This window comes from Mustelus asterias, chromosome 2 (assembly GCF_964213995.1).
Source record: "Mustelus asterias chromosome 2, sMusAst1.hap1.1, whole genome shotgun sequence".
NCBI lineage: Eukaryota > Metazoa > Chordata > Chondrichthyes > Carcharhiniformes > Triakidae > Mustelus > Mustelus asterias.
The window spans coordinates 33816280-33841401 of record NC_135802.1 but is presented as its reverse complement, the minus strand read 5'-3'; the positions used below and the strand labels follow the sequence as shown (position 1 = coordinate 33841401).

At 57.2% G+C, this 25122-nt stretch overlaps 1 protein-coding gene across 13 annotated transcripts in view; it reads right to left on the bottom strand.

Annotated features, from left to right (window-relative positions):
* The window catches only part of cul2 (cullin 2), an 80020-nt gene that overhangs the window by 52067 nt on the left and 2831 nt on the right, over positions 1 to 25122 (bottom strand). For 11 of the 13 annotated variants that reach the window (XM_078233063.1, XM_078233026.1, XM_078232991.1 and 8 more), the window contains exons 2-4: positions 13303 to 13433; positions 8735 to 8837; positions 1429 to 1523 (exon numbers count right to left, since the gene is read on the bottom strand). In XM_078233063.1, coding sequence (XP_078089189.1) covers positions 1429 to 1523; positions 8735 to 8837; positions 13303 to 13421 — 317 coding nt within the window. In that variant the 5' untranslated portion in view covers positions 13422 to 13433. Of the gene's footprint in view, positions 1 to 1428; positions 1524 to 8734; positions 8838 to 13302; positions 13434 to 17311; positions 17346 to 25122 lie in introns of those variants that run through there. The other 2 variants (XM_078233045.1, XM_078232974.1) reach the window with 2 other exon arrangements.

Sequence of the window (25122 nt, the reverse complement as noted above, 5' to 3'; positions counted from 1 at the left end):
AGATAAAACACTCACCACTGGCTTAGCTAAGGGAAGACACAATGACAAGCAATTGATATCATCCAGGAGGGAACTGAATAATATCCACCCATCACTATTGGCAGACTGGGACTTCAGTATGGACAGGAATTCGCCGAACTCACAAGAATACCAACACCTCCAAGTTTCCCTTCAGGTCTCACACAATCTTGACTTGGACATTTGACTGAACCCTTCCTTCATGAACACTGGATAATAGCACAGGAATTTCCTGTTTAACACAATTCTGAGTGCACCATCACCAGAAGAACAGCAGCAAGTCAAGATGACCCACTTCCAACCTCTCAAGGCAACTAGAGATGAACTTGGCCAATGGCATCCACAACCAGAAAACCAACGCACACAATATAGGGGAAATCTTTCCCCATTGTGATCAGAAAAATGTCATCTGCAAGCAGTTGACAATCTAAAGCATTCATAAAGAACATGTTTTATATTCATATCTTTATATTTATTTGTCTTTTTTAACAAGAGCTACAAAATGAATCACCATGATCAATACGTCTTGTTTAGATAAACATGTGAGCAGATTGTTTCTGAAACAACAGGGCACTCCAATCCTCAAATTAGGGAAAGAGGTATTAACAGTAATCTCATTAAACTAGAAATCACAGGTAGAAAAAGATTATATGCACATGACTGCTGCTCAGTACATGCAGATCTCCTTTTTGTTAACTAAGAACACAAAAATAAAAAACTTTCATTCCCAATTCAATCCAGATGCAATGCTGATTTAAAGTGATTGCACGAAGGATTAGAGGGGAGATGAGGACGGCACGGTGGCACAGCGGTTAACGCTGCTGCCTTTCAGTGCCAGGGACCTGGGTTTAATTCTGGCCCTGGTGTCTGTGTGGAGTTTGCATGTTCTCCCCGTGTCTGTGTGGGTTTCCTCTGGGTACTTGGGTTTCCCCTCACACTCCAAAGATGTGTGGGTTAGGTTGATTGGCTATGACAAATTGCCCCTTAGTGTTAGGGGTATTAGTAGGATAAATATGTGGGGTTACGAGGAGGGGGCCTGAGTGGGATTGTTGTTAGTGCAGGTTCGTTGAGCCGAATGGCCTCCTTCTGCACAGTAGGGATTCCATGGAAACCTTTTTGCCCAGAATAGGTCTGGATCTCACTGCCTGAGAGGGTAAGAGGCAGAAACCCTCACCTCATTTAAAAAGGTGTCCGAACATGCACCCAATGTCCTGTAAACTAATCCTGCAGGACTACAGTCCAAATGCTGGCAAGTGGAATTAGGCTGGGTGGCTCCATTTCAGGCTGGCACAGACACAATGGGGCCAAGTGGCCTGTTTCTGTGGCGTCAACTTTTTATGATTCTAACCTGACAATTTCAACACATAATAAAAAAACTAGCAGCTTTGATTGGTTAAAAAAGCTCATTACCTATATAAGCAATCCATGTAATCAGCGCCCTTACTGTACTCTTCCCAATATTTATGGTACATGGTCAAAATCTTTTCTTCAGAATCCAGGACTTTCTGTAAATAAAAGCACATCAATAACATATTATTTTGAAGGACAAACATTTTTCCAAAATCATGGGAGCTGGATTATTTAGATGAACCCAAGCGGCAGAAGTCAATGGCCGAAACTTTACCACATCGCCACCCCGGAAATCGGGACAGACGAGGTTCCTCGAATGGAAACCTCCGTTGGCCTCGGGCAGGATTTTACGATCTCGCCCGAGCAAGGCCAAAAAATCCTGCCTAATATTCCAGTTCAAAGCAACTTCATTCAAAATTGAACTTATCCACGGAGGTTTTATTTGGTTATTGTATGGCAAGTTGCACAGCATGATAAGTGGTACACTGACATTCTTAAGGACAATATTTTGAAATTGTACAAAATTACTTCTGCTTTGTTCATATCCTTATTTAGCTTCAAGTCATTTTTGGGCCATTTCTTCTCTAAGACAATTATGTTTTTTGGAACAAGGGAATTTAGCACTTCTGCTCTACTTTTATCAAAGTTGGGTGATCCATGAAACACCCCTCTGTATGTATCTGGTGCTCTAAAGTTTTAGAGAAAAGTGGAGCAGGTGGCACCTTCTCCCATCCATGTTGTCTACCAATGCAGTTAATTGATGCAAAGATATGGAAGTGTGCTGTGGATATCCACTGCAGCTTCACTGTATTAAAGTTATGACTTCATATCATACTGGAGGTTTTAAATTTGATTTGTCACATGTATGGGGATACAGTGAAAAGTATGAAAATGTTGTGCCTTTGTTTCAAAAGGGCTGCAGGGAAAAGCCTGGGAACTACAGGCCAGTGAGCCTCACATCTGTGGTGGGTAAATTGTTGGAAGGTATTTTGAGAGACAGGATCTACAGGCATTTAGAGATGCAAGGACTGATTAGGGACAGTCAGCATGGCTTTGTGAGTGGAAAATCATGTCTCACAAATTTAAGTAAGTTTTTTGAAGGGGTAACCAAGAAAGTAGATGAGGGCAGTGCAGTTGATGTTGTCTACATGGACTTTAGCAAGGCCTTTGACAAGGTACCGCATGGTAAGTTGTTGCATAAAGTTAAATCTCACGGGATCCAGGGTGAGGTATCTAAATGGATACAAAATTGTAGAGAGTTGTTTTTCAAACTGGAGGCCTGTGACCAGTGGTGTGCCTCAGGGATCAGTGCTGGACCCACTGTTATTTGTCATTTATATTAATGATTTGGATGAGAACATAGGGGACATGGTTGGTAAGTTTGCAGATGACACCAAGATTGGTGGCATAGTGGACAGTGAAGAAAGTTATCTCCAATTGCAATGGGATCTTGATCAATGGGGTCAGTGGGCTGACAAATGGCAGATGGAGTTTAATTTAGACAAATGCATTTTGGTAGATTGAACCAGGGCAGGACTTACTCAGTTAATGGTAGGGCGTTGGGGAGAGTTACAGAACAAATCTAGGGGTACATGTTCATAGCTCCTTGAAAGTGGAGTCACAGGTGGACAGAGAGGTGAAGGCGGCATTCGGCATGCTTGGTTTCATTGGTCAGAACATTGAATACAGGAGTTGGGACGTCTTGTTGAAGTTGTACAAGACATTGGTAAGGCCACACTTGGAATAGTGTGTGCAATTCTGCTCACCCTATTATAGAAATGATATTATTAAACTAGAAAGAGTGCAGAAAAGATTTACTAGGATGCTACCGGGACTTGATGGATTGAGTTATAAGGAGAGGCTGAATAGACTGGGACTTTTTTCTCTGGAGCGTAGGAGGCTGAGGGGGTGACCTTATGGTATGGTGGGAAAATCGTATGAGGAAAGGCTGAGGGGCTTGAGGTTGTTTTCGTTAGAGAGAAGGAGGTTGAGAGGTGACTTAATAGAGGCATACAAGATGATCAGAGGATTAGATAGGGTGGATAGTGAGAGCCTTTTTCCTCAGATGGTGATGGTTAGCACGAGGGGACATAGCTTTAAATTGAGGGGTGAGAGACATAGGACAGATGTTAGAGGTAGGTTCGGCACGGTAGCACAGTGGTTAGCACTGCTGCTTCACAGCTCCAGGGACCTGGGTTCGATTCCCGGCTTGGGTCACTGTCTGTGTGGAGTTTGCACATTCTCCTCATGTCTGCGTGGGTTTCCTCCGGGTGCTCCGGTTTCCTCCCACAGTCCAAAGATGTGCGGGTTAGGTTGATTGGCCATTCTAAATTGCCCTTAGTGTCCTGAGATGTGTAGGTTAGAGGGATTAGTGGGTAAATATGTAGGGATATGGGGCTAGGGCCTGGGTGGGATTGTGGTCGGTGCAGACTCGATGGGCCGAGTGGCCTCTTTCTGTACTGTAGGGTTTCTATGATTTACTCAGAGAGTAGTAAGGGCGTGGAATGCCCTGCCTGCAGCAGTAGTGGACTCGTCAACATTAAAAGCATTCAAATGGTTATTGGATAAACATATGGATGATATTGGAATAGTGTAGATTAGAGGGGCTTTAGATTGGTTCCACTGGTCGGCGCAACATCGAGGGCCGAAGGGCCTGTACTGCGCTGTAATGTTCTATGTTCTTATAGAGGTCTATAAAATAATGAGGGGCATAGAGCAGCTAGATAGTCAATATATTTTCCCAAAGGTAGGGGAGTCTAAAATTAGAGGGCATAGGTTTAAGGTGAGAAGGGAGAGATACAAAAGTGTCCAGAGGGGCAATTTTTTCACACAGAGGGTGGTGAGTGTCTGGAACAAGCTGCCAGAGGTAGTAGTAGAGGCAGGTACAATTTTATCTTTTAAGAAGCATTTAGATAGTTACATGGGTATGATGGGTATAGAGGGATATGGGCCAAATGTGGGCAATTGGGATTAATTTAGGGGTTTTTAAAAACAAGGGCGGCATGGACAAGTTGGGCCGAAGGGCCTGTTTCCAAGCTGTAAACCTCTATGACTCTAAGGATGATGAGGGGGGGGGGGGGGGGAGAGGGGGGAGAATCTTACTGTACCTTACAGGATACTGCGAGGCCTGGATAGAGTGCACATGGAAAGGATGTTTCCACTCGTAGGAAAAACACGAACCAGAGGGCACAACCTCAAGCTGAAGGGACGATCCTTTAAAACAGAGATGAGGAGGAATTTCTTCAGCCAGAGAGTGATGAATCTGAGGAACTCTGCCGCAGAAGGTTGTGGAGGCCAGGTCATTGAGTGTCTTTAAGACAGAGATAGATAGGTTCTTGAGTAATAAGGGGCTCAGGGGAAAAGGCAGGAGAGTGGGGATGAGAAAAATATCAGCCATGATTGAATAGCGAAGCAGACTCGATGGGCTGAGTGGTCTAATTCTATCTCTTATGGTATTGTTTCTTGCACGTTATACAGACAAAACGCCCTGTTTGTTGAGTACATAGGGGAGAGGGAAAGAAAAGGGTACAGAATATAGGGTTGCAGAATAGAGCGGAAGAAGAGAAAGATCAGCTCAATATATGACAGGTCCATTCAAAAGTCTGATGGCAGTACGGAAGAAGCTGTTCTCGGGTCAGCTGGTTTACATTCTCAGACTTTTTCCCCAATGGAAGAAGTTGGAAGAGAGTATGTCCAGGGTGTGTGGGATCCTTGATTATGCAGACTGCTTTTCTAAGGTAAAGGGAAGTATAGATGGAGTCAATGGATGGGAGGTTGGTTTGCGTGATGGACTGGGCTACACTCAACTCTTTGTAGTTTCTTATGGTTTTGGTCAGACAGGAGTCATACCAAGCTGTGATACATCCGGAAAGGAAGCTTTCAATGATCTGTAAAAATTGGGAAAACTTGTAGTGGACACGCTCAATTTCCTTAGCCTGAGAAAGTAGAGGCATTGGTGGGCTTAACTGTAGCGTCGATGTGGAGAGACCAGGACAGGACGTTGGTGATCTGAACAGCTAGAAACTTGAAGCTATCAACCATTTCCACTTCATCACCATTGATGTAGAAAGGGGCATGTCCGCCACTACGTTTCCTGAAGTCAATGACCATCTCCTTTGTTTTACTGACATTGAGGGAGAGATTGTTATTGCACCATTTCACCAGATTCTCTATCTCTTTCCTGTATTCGTCTCATCATTGTTTGAGATCTGACCCATAGAAGTATAGTAAGGGGCTGAGCCTGAGGGCAACGGTGTTGAGGATAATCATGGAGGTGTTGTTGTTACCTATCCTTACTGATTGCGGTCTGTGGGTTAGGAAGTCTAGGATCCAGTCGCAGAGGGAGTAGCCAAGCACTAGGCCATGGAGTTTGGAAATGAATTTTGTTGGGATAATGGTGTTGAAGGCTGAGTTGTAGTCAATAAATAGGAGTCTGAAAAAGTGTCTTTGTTATCCAGGTGTTCCAGGGTTAAGTGTAGGACCAGGGAGATGTCTTCTGCTGTGGACCTGTTGCGGTGGTAGGCGAACTGTCGTGGATCCAGGCAATTCGGGAGGCTGGAATTGATATGTGCCATGACAACCTTTCGAAGCACTCCATAATGATGGATGTCACAGCCATTGGGCAGTTGTCATTAAGGCACGCTGTCTGGCTTTTCTTTGATGCAGGGATGATGGTCGTCTTCTTGAAACAGATAGGGACTGCAGATCGGAGTAAAGAGAGGTTAAAGATGTCCGTGAATACCCCTGCCAGCTGGTCCGTGCAGGATCCATGTGCTCGTCTGGGTACCCCATTTGGCCCCGTCGCTTTTGTGGGTTAACTTTCATGAAGGCCGATCTGACACCTGTGATGGTGACCTTTTATTGTGTGGAGATGCCGGCGTTGGACTGGGGTGAACACGGTAAGAAGTCTCACAACACCAGGTTAAAGTCCAACAGGTTTATTTGGTAGCAAATACCATAAGCTTTCGGAGCACTGCTCCTTCGTCACCATTATTGTACCAGAGTCAGCCACTCCATTGTCAAACCACCATCTCAGATGGGGTTTTAGTGAATGCGATGCAGGATTTCAGGCAAAAGGTGCCAAGAGATACACGAGAGAATTCAGAAGGAACATCTTTATCAGAGTGGTGAGAACGTGGGATTAACTACCTTGGGGAAGTGACTGAAGCAAAAAAACTTGACGAGCACATATGAAACAAGGAAATAGGGGGTAATGATGATAGATTTAGACGAGGAAAGACGGGAAAAGGCCCAACAGGAGCATAAAGATTGCTAAAGACTAAACGTCATGTGTCAAATGACCTGTTACTGTGCTGTATATCCGATGTTTTCTAAAAATGCAGTATGGGGTACCCTATATGGAATGTAATGGTTTCAAAGAGGAAAAGGTGAAAAGTAGCTGCATCATTGCAACTGTAAACTGTTTCGAGCACATTCCTTTCGGAAAAATTAGCACGGCTTCTGGTTTGGTAAATTAAAAAATTACTACGATAAAATAAGAACACAAAAGTCCAATTTATACAAATATTAAAGTGGCTTCCAATATTGCTGCTTCGATGAACTTTACACTGAACAATCAATGGTAGAACACAGATTGTCCACATCACAGAAAGATCTTGATCAAGAGAAGGTGACAAGTTAGACACTTCCCCAGTGTCAAATCCCAGTGCAGATGCTAAGTGGAGCATATCAATTGCTGTGTGATAGTTCAAACAATGACAGTGCTGTAAATTTACTTTACTCGGCTCACATCAGCTGATTCAGGACAGACAAAAGATTGAACTCGAGATTCTCTGGTCCATATCGCTCAAGTATGGAACTGGGAAAAATGTTACTAACTGATGATGTTAGTTCATCTAGTAACTACAGGTATCTTGAAAAGGTATCTCCACTAACAAAACTCCTCGTTTGAAAATAAATTTATTGAATACCCACTTTGAACAGCTATGGGAGGCTGCAAGAAAAGTGCTGACTCAAATGATTGAATGTTTTTATTGTAATCCTATCAGGACTGTAAAAGTACAAACTGTGGAACACAACCAATCATGTTCAATAGCTTAGCCTGGAGTTTTAGACATTAATATTTTCCTTAGATTATGTTAGATTAGGCAAGATAGATACATTTTTGAACAGTAAAGGAATTATGGTGAGCAGGCGGGTAAGTGGAGCTGAGTGCACGAAAAGATCAGCCATGATCTTATTGAATGGCGAAGCAGGCTCGAGGGGCCAGATGGCCTACTCCTGCTCCTAGTTCTTATGACCTTTGAGGGTCTTTAATAAAAGTAAGATTTCTTTTTATTGCTATTCACTTCCCTGGGGAAATTAAGTTTCAGAGTTCTCCCATGGGGGCAAGTTTGGGTGCAGGTAAACCGTAAAAATTGTGTACTCGGAGGCATCACAGGTTCTTGTCGTCTCAAGTGATGCAATTAGACTTTCAGAGGGTGGATCGACGAGGAGGGGCTAGCAACTTGCACACTTCCAATTCAATGCTTGCTGAGTTCGTTTTAGAGATTGTCTACATTTTGGAGAGCAACAACTAACAATTTTTGCATGGCATGCCTGGAAAACACAATGGATGGATTTTCCGGTCATGCTCGCCACCCCAAGGCCAGAAATTTCCGCCTAAGGTCAATGGGCCTTTGTATGGTTCCCCCCCGACTGCTATGATTCCCATGGCAGACGGGACAGGAAAATTCTGCCCAATATCTGGAAGATGTTTGAGCACAACTGTCAGGAACACATCAAGTAGCCAATAGCGCTCATGACTGCAATGCTGAAGCGGTATATAAAAGGGGAGATTTAAACGCAGTTGCTCATGCAGACACAGAGAGGCTTAATTTTGTGAGGAACACAAGGTTGCTGGAATCTATGGTTACCTCGACGTACTTGTTTGGTCTGGCTCATAGGAGCTCTTCTTTCAGAGGGAGGGAAGAGTTGCAGCTCTCCTGTCTGCTGCATGCCTCAATCATGGCCTCAAAAGGAGGCATCAGAAATAGTGGAGAGAGACATCCACAGATGTTTCCCTGGCCCTCTGCTCTCCCTGCTCCAAAGGCAGCAACAAGAATCCCAATAGCTGCAAGCTACCTTTTAAATGATTCCTCTGTCTTTATATCCTGCCCATGCCCAATGCCCCTAACTGGAAGTGGAACTTGACTACAGGCCAATTAGTAGCTGATGCTATGAAAACTGAATTATTGCACTTCTGATGCTGAGACAGTGCGGGGTCAGAACTCGGAAATGTTCTAGGTGTTGGGTTCCTGAACCCAGAATGAAAATGCGGCCCCCATTCCTTTCTTGCTCTGCACTCCATGTACATTATGCAGCCATGTAAAAGTATGCAGTAAAGTTCATTAAAATGAAGACATACCTTGTACAAATGTTGGACGTGATTTTCCAGAAAAATTTTTGTTTCTGTGTAAAGTCGTTCGCCCAGAGGTTCTGGGTAGGCAACACACAAAGCATAAATGTCTCTGAATAGAACATTAAGGGCCTTCATTGCAAACAGTGAGGGGAAAATAGTTAACAAAACAGGTTTAATAAAACATCAAAAGCAAATCTTAAATTCTAGGAATGATTCATTGAGACAGAAACTAAACTAAATTGCTAGTGCGACAGACTGACACATCGCAGAAATGAGACCGTGCCCAGACAAAAAGAAGCTGTAGAGAAAAAAGAAAATAAACAATTTTTGTTTTAAAAAAGTACCATCTGTATTGGAGTCAATTGAGTATTTTCACAACTCATTTAGTTAAAAACACATTTGCTAAATATGGTTTAGCTGATATATGTCAATTAGCTATCTGCATTTATAATCTCTCTTCTCTCTATGTACAATATTACATGAAGATTTATGAGCAGTGCTAATTAAATCCCTGCCATTTGTACTTAGAGTTTTCAATACACTCTGACTGAGAGTAATAATATTATTTTCAATCAAATTGATGACCTGACCTGTTTACAACTTTGACCGAGACGCACTATTTTTCACAGATTGCTTTGTGCACAGTTAAATATAAAGTAGCAATAGCACTGAGCCAATTAGATCATCAGGCCATATAGAGTATTGCCTTAAAATATTAACGCAAATACCACGTCACATTTCTTTAGTATTATTTTGCTTTCCTACATCATGCTGGGCTTTTAAATGTTGTTTCATCTCCAAAAGGGATATCGTGTATTCTGTTTTCTAATTTAGCATTAACAGCGGCTTTCTACTTCTTCCACCACTTTTCTTTTATACAATCCACGAAAAATAGAATTTCTGTGAAAAATGCAGGACTGATTGTTCAGCAGATTAGTTTCTTAACAGTATAGATATTATTGATGCCTGTATTCTTGCTCCAAAAGCAGAAAATAAGCACACCACTTTATTAAAATGTTGGATATTAGTTTTCTGCTGGTCTACTCCTGCTCCCAACTTGCATTGTCTGTACGCACTTGTTGACTTCATTTCTTATCTCATATGAGCACAGCAATAGGAGGAGGCCAGTTAGTGCCTCGAGCCTCTTTCTGCCATTCAATGAAATCATGGCCGTTCTGCAACCCAACTCCATTCACCTGCCTTTGCCCCATTTCCCTTAATAACTTTGACTAACAAAAATCTATCAGTTTTAAAAAGCACCGATTGCTGTTTGCAGAAGAGTTCCAACCTTCTGCCATCTTCGGTGTGAACAAGTATTTCCTCATTTCACTCCTGAAAGGCAGCTTCAACTTTACGACTGTGCGCCTGGACTTACGCTCTTCAACTTGCAGAAATAACTTCTCCCAATCCAACCTACCTGTTCACCTCAACATCTTGAAAACTTCAAGGAAATCACCCTTTAACCTGGTAATTTCTCCTCATTGTTTAACCTTTGAAATCTAGGTATCATTCTAGTAAATCTATGCTGCACTTCCTCCAAGGCCAATATATTCTTCCTGAGGTGTAGTGCCCAGAACGGTTTGCAATAATCCAGAGCTTTGTACAGCTGAAGCATAACGTCCCCCCTGTTGTATTCCATTACTCTAAATATAAAAGGCAGCATTCCACGAGCCTTTCAGTTCTTTTTTGTATTCATTCATGACATTTTAATGATCAGTGTACCAAGCTCTCAGTGTCTCTTTGGAACCACAATGTTTCTGCCTTTTCACTAATTTAGGAAGCACCCTGTTCTATTCAGGTACAAACCTCACATTTGCCTACATTAAAATCTATTTGCCAAGGTTTTCTCATTTACTTAATCTATCAATCTCTCCCTTTGTAACTTTATGTTTCCATCCAGACCACTTACACTGTTGCCTGTGTGTCATCGCAAACTTAAAATATGTAATTGTCCATTGAATCATCTAAATTGTTAATGAATATAGTATATTATTATATAGTACATACTATAGGATATAATAAAGCAGTTGAGGCCCCAACACAAATTCACCGGACTCCACAAATCAAATCCAGCCAAATAGAGAACTGTCCATAATCCCTGCGCTGCCTCCTTCCACTCAGCCAATTTCCTAATTTGGTCAATAATTTGCTTTCAAATCCGTCATCATAATTTTGGCTAGCAATCATTTACAAGGGACGTTAATCAAATAACTTCTGGAATTCAATATAAACAACATCCATAGACATTCCCTGGTCTACTACTTTAGCCACTTCTTAAATTTCAATCAGGACTCGTCAGGCACGACCTACCCTTTACAAATCCATTCTGGCTTTCTCTGAGGCGCTAAAGATTCTCAAGGTGTTTGGCCACTTTATCTTTAATTACAAACTCTAGTCATTTCCCAACAACAGATGGTAGGTAACGTATAATTCCCTGGTTTCCCCTCTCTCAAATAGCAGAGTAACTGGGAATTTTGGATGAGGAAATAAATACGCATAAAGTAAAATTTAGTTCCAATTTCAGTATTATATTCTCTAAAGTGGTCTCTTACACAGCAAAAATCACTAACAGAAATATACTTCCGAATACATTTGCAACATCAGATTGATTTTTGAAAGTTAAATGATAAATAACTTCGAAATACAGTCTACCGCTTAAATTTTTAGAAATAAGTTTTTGAAGTATTTGACTTGTTTTGTTTTGTTTTTGGTAAATGGTATGATTGAGTTCATTTGAAAACTAAAGGGAGAAGGCACCAACATTCTTTCATAAAAACAAAGCAGCGGTCTATCTGTAGACTCCGGAGCAGTAATGGTATTGAATCGGCACAACATAAAATAGTCCTTATGAAAAAAACCCGTCATAAACCGAAGACTAATCAGCAACAGAATGATCAAGTGGTTAAAACAAATACCATGGCAGCGAATACACATGACTGCAACAGATAAGAGTTGATAGAATGTAAGAAAAAGGGGCAGGAGCAGATTGCTCGAGCCTGCTCTGCCATTCAATAAGACCTTGGCTCATCTCCTGCCTCAACTCAGTTACCTGCCCACTCCCCATATCCAAACTCCCTGAGAAACCAAAGATCTGTATATTTCACGAATAAAAACAGAAAATGCTGGAGGAACCAACTGGCCTGACAGCATCTGTGGAGAGAAACAGGGGTTAACATTGCGAGTCCAATATGACTCTTCTTCAGAACAGTCTATTCAGCCTTACATATATTGAGGAGCACCCACAACCTTGTGGGGTAGAAATTTCAAAGATTCACAATAGTTTGCATGAGGTTTGCTGATGAAATCAATGAAGACAAAAATTCTTGTCAAACATTTTTGTCAGTTTTGGGACCCCTTGCAGTTGATGTCATTGCCATTTTGGCAATTGATTTATTATTTTCACATGTATTAATATACAGTGAAAAGTATTGTTTCCTGCGCACTATATAGACAAAGCATACCATTCATAGAGAAGGAAAAGAGAGGGTGCAGAATGTAGTGCTACAGTGACAGCTAGGGTGTCATAAAACAAGAGTAAAAGATAGAATTAGAGGGCACAGCTCACAAGAAGTCGCCACACTTTGGCATCATCCTGGATTGGAGAACAAGAAATCATAGAAATCATAGAATCCCTACAGTGCAGAAGGAGGCCATTCGGCCCATCGAGTCTACACCGACCACAATCCCACCCAGGCCCTACCCCCACATATTTTACCCACTAATCCCTCTAACCTACGCATCTCAGGACTCTAAGGGGCAATTTTTAACCTGGCCAATCAACCTAACCCGCACATCTTTGGACTGTGGGAGGAAACCGGAGCACCCGGAGGAAACCCACGCAGACACGAGGAGAATGTGCAAACTCCACACAGACAGTGACCCGAGCCGGGAATCGAACCCAGGACCCTGGAGCTGTGAAGCAGCAGTGCTAACCACTGTGCTACCGTGCCGCCCATGACTCTAACAAGTCAAAGAGTGACAGTCATAGCGCTGAACAGCACAGAAAGAGTCCTTTTGGCCCATTGTACCTGCACCGGCCATTAAGCACCTATTTTTAAAATCCCATTTTCCAGCACTTGGTCGATAGCCTTGTATGTGGTGATGTTTCAAGTGCTTATCTAAACGCTTCTTAAATGTTGTGAGGGTTCCTGCCTCCACCACCCTTCCAGATTCCCACCACCCTCTGGGCGAAAAAGTTTTTCCTCAAATACCCTTGAAACCTCCTACCCCTTAACTTAAATCTATGCTCCCTGGTTACTGAACCTCGACGAAAGGGAAAAGTTTCTTCCTATACACTCTATCAATGTCCTTCATAATCCCATATACCTCAATCAGGTTTCACCACCCCGCCTCCCCCCACCCCACACCCGCCCCCTCAGCATTCTCTGCTCCAAGGAAAACAACCCCAGTTCAACCAGCCTCTCTTCAGAGCTGAAACGCTCCAGCCCAGGCAACATCCTGGTGAATCCCCTCTGCACCCTTTCACATATCCAACCACTTTCAGATGACCAACTATTTTAAAACACTGAAATAGTGCTGAAAACCACAATTTTTCATTAAGGAATGAAGGATACGAGAACCGGTCATTCCATGTAGATCTCTCGACGTAATCCAACATGACCACTGCTCTGATTGTTGTCAGGAGCTTGTTCCATGTTTCATCAAAATCTACCACACGTGGTTTCAGGGACATTGTATGGTTTCACTTGAAAAGGAAGAAAAACTACAATTATCTTTTGAAAATTTGATTAGAAATTAATTCCATCAAAAATGTTACACAATAAGAAAACATTGCACAAATCAATTTCAGGTTCGGGAGTGGGAAGGGGGCCGGGGGGGAGAGTGGGGCTAAGAGGGGTGGGGGGGAATGGGGACTAAGGGGGGGAATGGGGACTAAGGGGGGACCGTGGGCTAAGGGGAGGGGTTGGGGGGGGGGGGAAAAGAGTGGGGGCCGGAGGCCAAGGGGGGATGGGGGGGAGGAGAAAGAGTGGGGGTCAAGGGGGTGGGGGGGGGGGGGGAAAGAGTGGGGGCCAAGGGGGTGGGGGGGGGGGAAAGAGTGGGGGCCAAGGGGGTGGGGGGGGGGGGGAAAGAGTGGGGGCCAAGGGGGTGGGGGGGGGGGGAAAGAGTGGGGGCCAAGGGGGTGGGGGGGGAAAACGAGTGGGGGCCAAGGGGGTGGGGGGGGGAAAGAGTGGGGGCCAAGGGGGTGGGGGGGGGAAAGAGTGGGGGCCAAGGGGGTGGGGGGGGGGGAAGAGTGGGGGCCAAGGGGGTGGGGGGGGGAAGAGTGGGGGCCAAGGGGGTGGGGGGGGGGGAAGAGTGGGGGCCAAGGGGGTGGGGGGGGGGAAGAGTGGGGGCCAAGGGGGTGGGGGGGGGAAAGAGTGGGGGCCAAGGGGGTGGGGGGGGAAAGAGTGGGGGCCAAGGGGGGGGAAAGAGTGGGGGCCAAGTGGGGGGGGGGAAAGAGTGGGGGCCAAGTGGGGGGGGGAAGAGTGGGGGCCGGGGGGGGGGGAAGAGTGGGGGCCGGGGGGGGGGGGGGAAAGAGTGGGGGCCGGGGGGGGGGAAAGAGTGGGGGCCGGGGGGGGGGAAAGAGTGGGGGCCGGGGGGGGGGAAAGAGTGGGGGCCGGGGGGGGGGAAAGAGTGGGGGCCGGGGGGGGGAAAGAGTGGGGGCCGGGGGGGGGGGAAAGAGTGGGGGCCGGGGGGGGGAAAGAGTGGGGGCCGGGGGGGGGGAAAGAGTGGGGGCCGGGGGGGGGGAAAAGAGTGGGGGCCGGGGGGGGGAAAGAGTGGGGGCCGGGGGGGGGGGAAAGAGTGGGGGCCGGGGGGGGGGGGAAAGAGTGGGGGTCAAGGGGGGGGGGGGGGAGAGTGGGGGCCAAGGGGGGGGGGGGGGGGAGAGAGTGGGGGCCAAGGGGGGGGGGAGAGTGGGGGCCAGGAGGGGGGGGGAAAGAGTGGGGGCCAAGGGGGGTGGGAAAAGAGTGGGGGCCAAGGGGGGGGGGGAAAGAGTGGGGGCCAAGGGGGGGGGGGGAAAAGAGTGGGGGCCAAGGGGGGGGGGAAAGAGTGGGGGCCAAGGGGGGGGGGGAAAGAGTGGGGGCCAAGGGGGGGGGAAAGAGTGGGGGCCAAGGGGGGGGGGAAAAGAGTGGGGGCCAAGGGGGTGGGGGGGCCAAGGGGGTGGGGGGGAAAGAGTGGGGGCCAAGGGGGTGGGGGGGGAAAGAGTGGGGGCCAAGGGGGGGGGGGGGAGAGAGTGGGGGCCAAGGGGGGGGGGAGAGTGGGGGCCGGGGGGGGAAAAGAGTGGGGGCCAAGGGGGGGGGAAAAGAGTGGGGGCCAAGGGGGGGGGAAAAGAGTGGGGGCCAAGGGGGGGGGGGAAAAGAGTGGGGGCCAAGGGGGGGGGGGGAAGAGTGGGGGCCAAGGGGGGGGGGGAGAAAGAGTGGGGGCCAAGGGGGGGGGGAAAGAGTGGGGGCCAAGGGGGTGGGAAAGAGTGGGGGCCAAGGGGGTGGGGGGGGGGAAAGAGTGGGGGCCAAGGGGGGGGGGAAGAGGGGGGGGAAGAGGGGGGGCCAAGGGGGAGGGGGGGGGAAGAGGGGGGGGGAAGAGGGGGGGGAAGAGGGGGGGGGGGAAGAGGGGGGGGGAAGAGGGGGGGGGAAGAGGGGGGGGGAAGAGGGGGGGGGAAGAGGGGGGGGAAGAGGGGGGGGGAAGAGGGGGGGGGAAGAGGGGGGGGGAAGAGGGGGGGGAAGAGGGGGGGGGAAGAGGGGGGGGGGGGAAAGAGGGGGGGGAAGAGGGGGGGGAGGAGGGGGGGGGGAAGAGTGGGGGGCGGGGGGGGAAAGAGTGGGGGGCGGGGGGGGGAAAGAGTGGGGGGCGGGGGGGGGGAAAGAGTGGGGGGCAGGGGGGGAAGAGTGGGGGGTGGGGGGGGAAAGAGTGGGGGCCAAGGGGGTGGGGGGGGGAAAGAGTGGGGGCCAAGGGGGTGGGGGGGGGAAAGAGTGGGGGCCAAGGGGGTGGGGGGGGAAACGAGTGGGGGCCAAGGGGGTGGGGGGGGAAAGAGTGGGGGCCAAGGGGGTGGGGGGGGGAAAGAGTGGGGGCCAAGGGGGTGGGTGGGGGAAGAGTGGGGGCCAAGGGGGTGGGGGGGGGGAAGAGTGGGGGCCAAGGGGGTGGGGGGGGGGAAGAGTGGGGGCCAAGGGGGTGGGGGGGGGAAAGAGTGGGGGCCAAGGGGGGGGAAAGAGTGGGGGCCAAGTGGGGGGGGGGAAAGAGTGGGGGCCAAGTGGGGGGGGGAAGAGTGGGGGCCGGGGGGGGGGGAAGAGTGGGGGCCGGGGGGGGGGGAAGAGTGGGGGCCGGGGGGGGGGAAAGAGTGGGGGCCGGGGGGGGGGAAAGAGTGGGGGCCGGGGGGGGGGAAAGAGTGGGGGCCGGGGGGGGGGAAAGAGTGGGGGCCGGGGGGGGGGGAAAGAGTGGGGGCCGGGGGGGGGGGAAAGAGTGGGGGCCGGGGGGGGGGAAAGAGTGGGGGCCGGGGGGGGGGGGAAAAAGAGTGGGGGTCAAGGGGGGGGGGGGGGGAGAGTGGGGGCCAAGGGGGGGGGGGGGAGAGTGGGGGCCAAGGGGGGGGGGGGGGGGAGAGTGGGGGCCAAGGGGGGGGGGGGGGGAGAGGGGGAGAGTGGGGGCCAGGAGGGGGGGGGAAAGAGTGGGGCCAAGGGGGGTGGGAAAAGAGTGGGGGCCAAGGGGGGGGGGGAAGAGTGGGGGCCAAGGGGGGGGGGGAAAAGAGTGGGGGCCAAGGGGGGGGGGAAAGAGTGGGGCCAAGGGGGGGGGGGGGGAAAAGAGTGGGGGCCAAGGGGGGGGGGGGGGAAGAGTGGGGGCCAAGGGGGGGGGAAAAGAGTGGGGGCCAAGGGGGTGGGGGGGCCAAGGGGGTGGGGGGGGAAAGAGTGGGGGCCAAGGGGGTGGGGGGGGGAAAGAGTGGGGGCCAAGGGGGGGGGGGGAGAGAGTGGGGGCCAAGGGGGGGGGGAGAGTGGGGGCCGGGGGGGGGAAAAGAGTGGGGGCCAAGGGGGGGGGAAAAGAGTGGGGGCCAAGGGGGGGGAAAAAAGAGTGGGGGCCAAGGGGGGGGGGGGAAAGAGTGGGGGCCAAGGGGGGGGGGAGAAAGAGTGGGGGCCAAGGGGGGGGGGAAAGAGTGGGGGCCAAGCGGGTGGGAAAGAGTGGGGGCCAAGCGGGTGGGAAAGAGTGGGGGCCAAGGGGGGGGGGGAAGAGGGGGGGCCAAGGGGGAGGGGGGGGAAGAGGGGGGGGGAAGAGGGGGGGGGAAGAGGGGGGGGAAGAGGGGGGGGAAGAGGGGGGGGGGAAGAGGGGGGGGGGAAGAGGGGGGGGGGAAGAGGGGGGGGGGGAAGAGGGGGGGGGGAAGAGGGGGGGGGGAAGAGGGGGGGGGGGAAGAGGGGGGGGGGGGAAGAGGGGGGGGGGGGAAGAGGGGGGGGGGAAGAGGGGGGGGGAAGAGGGGGGGGGGAAGAGGGGGGGGGAAGAGGGGGGGGGGAAGAGGGGGGGGGGAAGAGGGGGGGGGAAGAGGGGGGGGAAGAGGGGGGGGCGGGGGGGGGGAATTGTTGTCAGGAGCTTGTTCCATGTTTCATCAAAATCTACCACACGTGGTTTCAGGGACATTGTATGGTTTCACTTGAAAAGGAAGAAAAACTACAATTATCTTTTGAAAATTTGATTAGAAATTAATTCCATCAAAAATGTTACACAATAAGAAAACATTGCACAAATCAATTTCAGGTTCGGGAGTGGGAAGGGGGCCGGGGGGGGGGGGGGGAGAGTGGGGCTAAGAGGGGTGGGGGGGAATGGGGACTAAGGGGGGGAATGGGGACTAAGGGGGGACCGTGGGCTAAGGGGAGGGGTTGGGGGGGGGGAAAAGAGTGGGGGCCGGGGGCCAAGGGGGGATGGGGGGAGGAGAAAGAGTGGGGGTCAAGGGGGTGGGGGGGGGGGAAAGAGTGGGGGTCAAGGGGGTGGGGGGGGGGAGAAAGAGTGGGGGCCAAGGGGGTGGGGGGGGGGGAAAGAGTGGGGGCCAAGGGGGTGGGGGGGGGAAAGAGTGGGGGCCAAGGGGGTGGGGGGGGAAAGAGTGGGGGCCAAGGGGGTGGGGGGGGGGAAACGAGTGGGGGCCAAGGGGGTGGGGGGGGGAAAGAGTGGGGGCCAAGGGGGTGGGGGGGGGGAAAGAGTGGGGGCCAAGGGGGTGGGGGGGGGGGGAAGAGTGGGGGCCAAGGGGGTGGGGGGGGGGGAAGAGTGGGGGCCAAGGGGGTGGGGGGGGGGAAGAGTGGGGGCCAAGGGGGTGGGGGGGGGGAAAGAGTGGGGCCAAGGGGGGTGGGGGGGGGAAAGAGTGGGGGCCAAGGGGGTGGGGGGGGAAAGAGTGGGGGCCAAGGGGGGGGAAAGAGTGGGGGCCAAGTGGGGGGGGGGAAAGAGTGGGGGCCAAGTGGGGGGGGGAAGAGTGGGGGCCGGGGGGGGGGAAGAGTGGGGGCCGGGGGGGGGGAAGAGTGGGGGCCGGGGGGGGGGAAAGAGTGGGGGCCGGGGGGGGGGAAAGAGTGGGGGCCGGGGGGGGGGAAAGAGTGGGGGCCGGGGGGGGGGAAAGAGTGGGGGCCGGGGGGGGGGGAAAGAGTGGGGGCCGGGGGGGGGGGAAAGAGTGGGGGCCGGGGGGGGGGGAAAGAGTGGGGGCCGGGGGGGGGGGAAAGAGTGGGGGCCGGGGGGGGGAAAGAGTGGGGGCCGGGGGGGGGGAAAGAGTGGGGGCCGGGGGGGGGGAAAGAGTGGGGGCCGGGGGGGGGGAAAGAGTGGGGGCCGGGGGGGAAAGAGTGGGGGTCAAGGGGGGGGGGGGGGAGAGTGGGGGCCAAGGGGGGGGGGGGGGGGAGAGAGTGGGGGCCAAGGGGGGGGGGGGGAGAGTGGGGGCCAGGAGGGGGGGGGAAAGAGTGGGGGCCAAGGGGGGTGGGAAAAGAGTGGGGGCCAAGGGGGGGGGGAAAGAGTGGGGGCCAAGGGGGGGGGGGGAAAAAGAGTGGGGGCCAAGGGGGGGGGGAAAGAGTGGGGGCCAAGGGGGGGGGGGAAAGAGTGGGGGCCAAGGGGGGGGGGGGGGGAAAGAGTGGGGGCCAAGGGGGGGGGGAAAAGAGTGGGGGCCAAGGGGGTGGGGGGCCAAGGGGGTGGGGGGGGAAAGAGTGGGGGCCAAGGGGGTGGGGGGGGAAAGAGTGGGGGCCAAGGGGGGGGGGGGGGAGAGAGTGGGGGCCAAGGGGGGGAGAGTGGGGGCCAGGAGGGGGGGGGAAAGAGTGGGGGCCAAGGGGGGTGGGAAAAGAGTGGGGGCCAAGGGGGGGGGGGAAAGAGTGGGGGCCAAGGGGGGGGGGGAAAAGAGTGGGGGCCAAGGGGGGGGGGAAAGAGTGGGGGCCAAGGGGGGGGGGGGAAAAGAGTGGGGGCCAAGGGGGGGGGGGGGGGAAGAGTGGGGGCCAAGGGGGGGGGGAAAAGAGTGGGGGCCAAGGGGGTGGGGGGGCCAAGGGGGTGGGGGGGGAAAGAGTGGGGGCCAAGGGGGTGGGGGGGGGAAAGAGTGGGGGGCCAAGGGGGGGGGGGAGAGAGTGGGGGCCAAGGGGGGGGGGGGAGAGTGGGGGCCGGGGGGGGGGAAAAGAGTGGGGGCCAAGGGGGGGGGAAAAGAGTGGGGGCCAAGGGGGGGGAAAAAGAGTGGGGGCCAAGGGGGGGGGGGGAAAGAGTGGGGGCCAAGGGGGGGGGAGAAAGAGTGGGGGCCAAGGGGGGGGGAAAGAGTGGGGGCCAAGCGGGTGGGAAAGAGTGGGGGCCAAGCGGGTGGGAAAGAGTGGGGGCCAAGGGGGGGGGGAAGAGGGGGGGCCAAGGGGGAGGGGGGGGAAGAGGGGGGGGGAAGAGGGGGGGGAAGAGGGGGGGGGAAGAGGGGGGGGGAAGAGGGGGGGGAAGGGGGGGGGGGAAGAGGGGGGGGGGAAGAGGGGGGGGGAAGAGGGGGGGGGAAGAGGGGGGGGGGAAGAGGGGGGGGGGAAGAGGGGGGGGGAAGAGGGGGGGGGGAAGAGGGGGGGGGGAAGAGGGGGGGGGGAAGAGGGGGGGGGGAAGAGGGGGGGGGGAAGAGGGGGGGGAAGAGGGGGGGGGGAAGAGGGGGGGGGAAGAGGGGGGGGGGAAGAGGGGGGGGGGGGAAGAGGGGGGGGGAAGAGGGGGGGGCGGGGGGGGGAATTGTTGTCAGGAGCTTGTTCCATGTTTCATCAAAATCTACCACACGTGGTTTCAGGGACATTGTATGGTTTCACTTGAAAAGGAAGAAAAACTACAATTATCTTTTGAAAATTTGATTAGAAATTAATTCCATCAAAAATGTTACACAATAAGAAAACATTGCACAAATCAATTTCAGGTTCGGGAGTGGGAAGGGGGCCGGGGGGGGGGGAGAGTGGGGCTAAGAGGGGTGGGGGGGAATGGGGACTAAGGGGGGGAATGGGGACTAAGGGGGGGACCGTGGGCTAAGGGGAGGGGTTGGGGGGGGGGGGAAAAGAGTGGGGGCCGGGGGCCAAGGGGGGATGGGGGGAGGAGAAAGAGTGGGGGTCAAGGGGGTGGGGGGGGGGGAAAGAGTGGGGGCCAAGGGGGGGGGGGGGGGGGGGGAAAGAGTGGGGGCCAAGGGGGTGGGGGGGGAAAGAGTGGGGGCCAAGGGGGTGGGGGGGGGAAAGAGTGGGGGCCAAGGGGGTGGGGGGGGGAAACGAGTGGGGGCCAAGGGGGTGGGGGGGGGAAAGAGTGGGGGCCAAGGGGGTGGGGGGGGGAAAGAGTGGGGGCCAAGGGGGTGGGGGGGGGGGGAAGAGTGGGGGCCAAGGGGGTGGGGGGGGGGAAGAGTGGGGGCCAAGGGGGTGGGGGGGGGAAGAGTGGGGGCCAAGGGGGTGGGGGGGGGGAAAGAGTGGGGCCAAGGGGGTGGGGGGGGGAAAGAGTGGGGGCCAAGGGGGTGGGGGGGGGAAAGAGTGGGGGCCAAGGGGGGGGAAAGAGTGGGGGCCAAGTGGGGGGGGGGAAAGAGTGGGGGCCAAGTGGGGGGGGGAAGAGTGGGGGCCGGGGGGGGGGAAGAGTGGGGGCCGGGGGGGGGGAAAGAGTGGGGGCCGGGGGGGGGGAAAGAGTGGGGGCCGGGGGGGGAAAGAGTGGGGGCCGGGGGGGGGGAAAGAGTGGGGGCCGGGGGGGGGGAAAGAGTGGGGGCCGGGGGGGGGGAAAGAGTGGGGGCCGGGGGGGGGGGAAAGAGTGGGGGCCGGGGGGGGGGGAAAGAGTGGGGGCCGGGGGGGGGAAAGAGTGGGGGCCGGGGGGGGGGAAAGAGTGGGGGCCGGGGGGGGGGAAAGAGTGGGGGCCGGGGGGGGGGAAAGAGTGGGGGCCGGGGGGGAAAGAGTGGGGGTCAAGGGGGGGGGGGGGGAGAGTGGGGGCCAAGGGGGGGGGGGGGGGGAGAGAGTGGGGGCCAAGGGGGGGGGGGAGAGTGGGGGCCAGGAGGGGGGGGAAAGAGTGGGGGCCAAGGGGGGTGGGAAAAGAGTGGGGGCCAAGGGGGGGGGGAAAGAGTGGGGGCCAAGGGGGGGGGGGGGAAAAAGAGTGGGGGCCAAGGGGGGGGGGAAAGAGTGGGGGCCAAGGGGGGGGGGGAAAGAGTGGGGGCCAAGGGGGGGGGGGGGGAAAGAGTGGGGGCCAAGGGGGGGGGGGAAAAGAGTGGGGGCCAAGGGGGTGGGGGGGCCAAGGGGGTGGGGGGGGAAAGAGTGGGGGCCAAGGGGGTGGGGGGGGAAAGAGTGGGGGCCAAGGGGGGGGGGGGAGAGAGTGGGGGCCAAGGGGGGGGGGGAGAGTGGGGGCCGGGGGGGGGAAAAGAGTGGGGGCCAAGGGGGGGGGAAAAGAGTGGGGGCCAGGGGGGGGGAAAAGAGTGGGGGCCAAGGGGGGGGGGGGAAAAGAGTGGGGGCCAAGGGGGGGGGGGGAAAGAGTGGGGGCCAAGGGGGGGGGGGGAGAAAGAGTGGGGGCCAAGGGGGGGGGGAAAGAGTGGGGGCCAAGGGGGTGGGAAAGAGTGGGGGCCAAGGGTGTGGGGGGGGGGAAAGAGTGGGGGCCAAGGGGGGGGGGAAGAGGGGGGGGCAAGGGGGAGGGGGGGAAGAGGGGGGGGGAAGAGGGGGGGGAAGAGGGGGGGGGAAGAGGGGGGGGAAGAGGGGGGGGAAGAGGGGGGGAAGAGGGGGGGGGGGGAAGAGGGGGGGGGGGGAAAGAGGGGGGGGGAAGAGGGGGGGGGAAGAGGGGGGGGAAGAGGGGGGGGGGGAAGAGTGGGGGGCGGGGGGGGAAGAGTGGGGGGCGGGGGGGGAAAGAGTGGGGGGCGGGGGGGGGAAAGAGTGGGGGCAGGGGGGGGAAGAGTGGGGGGTGGGGGGGGAAAGAGTGGGGGCCAAGGGGGTGGGGGGGGGAAAGAGTGGGGGCCAAGGGGGTGGGGGGGGGAAAGAGTGGGGGGCCAAGGGGGTGGGGGGGGGGAAACGAGTGGGGGCCAAGGGGGTGGGGGGGGGAAAGAGTGGGGGCCAAGGGGGTGGGGGGGGGAAAGAGTGGGGGCCAAGGGGGTGGGGGGGGGAAGAGTGGGGGCCAAGGGGGTGGGGGGGGGAAGAGTGGGGGCCAAGGGGGTGGGGGGGGGGAAGAGTGGGGGCCAAGGGGGTGGGGGGGGGAAAGAGTGGGGGCCAAGGGGGGGGAAAGAGTGGGGGCCAAGTGGGGGGGGGGAAAGAGTGGGGGCCAAGTGGGGGGGGGAAGAGTGGGGGCCGGGGGGGGGGAAGAGTGGGGGCCGGGGGGGGGGGGAAGAGTGGGGGCCGGGGGGGGGGGAAGAGTGGGGGCCGGGGGGGGGGAAAGAGTGGGGGCCGGGGGGGGGGAAAGAGTGGGGGCCGGGGGGGGGGAAAGAGTGGGGGTCGGGGGGGGGGAAAGAGTGGGGGCCGGGGGGGGGGAAAGAGTGGGGGCCGGGGGGGGGGAAAGAGTGGGGGCCGGGGGGGGGGAAAGAGTGGGGGCCGGGGGGGGGGAAAGAGTGGGGGCCGGGGGGGGGGGGGGAAAAAGAGTGGGGGTCAAGGGGGGGGGGGGGGAGAGTGGGGGCCAAGGGGGGGGGGGGGGAGAGTGGGGGCCAAGGGGGGGGGGGGGGGGAGAGTGGGGGCCAAGGGGGGGGGGGGGAGAGTGGGGGCCAGGAGGGGGGGGGGAAAGAGTGGGGGCCAAGGGGGGGGGGAAAGAGTGGGGGCCAAGGGGGGGGGGAAAAGAGTGGGGGCCAAGGGGGGGGGGGAAAGAGTGGGGGCCAAGGGGGGGGGGGGAAAAGAGTGGGGGCCAAGGGGGGGGGGGGAAAAGAGTGGGGGCCAAGGGGGGGGGGAAGAGTGGGGGCCAAGGGGGGGGGGGGGAAGAGTGGGGGCCAAGGGGGGGGGGAAAAGAGTGGGGGCCAAGGGGGTGGGGGGGCCAAGGGGGTGGGGGGGGAAAGAGTGGGGGCCAAGGGGGTGGGGGGGGGAAAGAGTGGGGGCCAAGGGGGGGGGGGAGAGAGTGGGGGCCAAGGGGGGGGGGGGGAGAGTGGGGGCCGGGGGGGGGGAAAGAGTGGGGGCCAAGGGGGGGGGAAAAGAGTGGGGGCCAAGGGGGGGGAAAAAGAGTGGGGGCCAAGGGGGGGGGAAAGAGTGGGGGGCCAAGGGGGGGGGGAGAAAGAGTGGGGGCCAAGGGGGGGGAAAGAGTGGGGGCCAAGCGGGTGGGAAAGAGTGGGGGCCAAGGGGGTGGGGGGGGGGAAAGAGTGGGGGCCAAGGGGGGGGGGGAAGAGGGGGGGCCAAGGGGGAGGGGGGGGAAAGAGGGGGGGGGAAGAGGGGGGGGGGGAAGAGGGGGGGGAAGAGGGGGGGAAGAGGGGGGGGGGAAGAGGGGGGGGGGAAGAGGGGGGGGGGAAGAGGGGGGGGGAAGAGGGGGGGGGAAGAGGGGGGGGAAGAGGGGGGGGGGAAGAGGGGGGGGGAAGAGGGGGGGGGGAAGAGGGGGGGGGGGAGAGGGGGGGGGGAAGAGGGGGGGGGAAGAGGGGGGGGGGAAGAGGGGGGGGGAAGAGGGGGGGGGGAAGAGGGGGGGGGAAGAGGGGGGGGGAAGAGGGGGGGGGAAGAGGGGGGGGGGGAAGAGGGGGGGGAAGAGGGCGGGGGGGAAGAGGGGGGGGCGGGGGGGGAAGAGTGGGGGGCGGGGGGGAAGAGTGGGGGGCGGGGGGGGAAGAGTGGGGGGCGGGGGGGGAAGAGTGGGGGGCGGGGGGGGAAGAGTGGGGGGCGGGGGGGGAAGAGTGGGGGGCGGGGGGGGGAAGAGTGGGGGGCGGGGGGGGAAGAGTGGGGGGCGGGGGGGGAAGAGTGGGGGGCGGGGGGGGGAAGAGTGGGGGCGGGGGGGGAAGAGTGGGGGGCGGGGGGGGGAAGAGTGGGGGCGGGGGGGGAAGAGTGGGGGGCGGGGGGGGGAAGAGTGGGGGGCGGGGGGGGGAAGAGTGGGGGGCGGGGGGGGGAAGAGTGGGGGGCGGGGGGGGGAAGAGTGGGGGGCGGGGGGGGGAAGAGTGGGGGGCGGGGGGGGGAAGAGTGGGGGGCGGGGGGGGAAGAGTGGGGGGCGGGGGGGGAAGAGTGGGGGGCGGGGGGGGGAAGAGTGGGGGGCGGGGGGGGGAAGAGTGGGGGGCGGGGGGGGGAAGAGTGGGGGGCGGGGGGGGGAAGAGTGGGGGGCGGGGGGGGAAGAGTGGGGGGCGTGGGGGAAAGAGTGGGGGGCGGGGGGGGGAAAGAGTGGGGGGCGGGGGGGGAAAGAGTGGGGGGCGGGGGGGAAAGAGTGGGGGGCGGGGGGGGAAAGAGTGGGGGGCGGGGGGGAAAGAGTGGGGGGCGGGGGGGGAAAGAGTGGGGGGCGGGGGGGGAAAGAGTGGGGGGCGGGGGGGGAAAGAGTGGGGGGCGGGGGGGGAAAGAGTGGGGGGCGGGGGGGGAAAGAGTGGGGGGCGGGGGGGGAAAGAGTGGGGGGCGGGGGGGGAAAGAGTGGGGGGCGGGGGGGGAAAGAGTGGGGGGCGGGGGGGGAAAGAGTGGGGGGCGGGGGGGGAAAGAGTGGGGGGCGGGGGGGGAAAGAGTGGGGGGCGGGGGGGGGAAAGAGTGGGGGGCGGGGGGGGAAAGAGTGGGGGGCGGGGGGGGAAAGAGTGGGGGGCGGGGGGGGAAAGAGTGGGGGGCGGGGGGGGAAAGAGTGGGGGGCGGGGGGGAAAGAGTGGGGGGCGGGGGGGGGAAAGAGTGGGGGGCGGGGGGGGAAAGAGTGGGGGGCGGGGGGGGAAAGAGTGGGGGGCGGGGGGGAAAGAGTGGGGGGCGGGGGGGGAAAGAGTGGGGGGCGGGGGGGGAAAGAGTGGGGGGCGGGGGGGGAAAGAGTGGGGGGCGGGGGGGGAAAGAGTGGGGGGCGGGGGGGGAAAGAGTGGGGGGCGGGGGGGGAAAGAGTGGGGGGCGGGGGGGGAAAGAGTG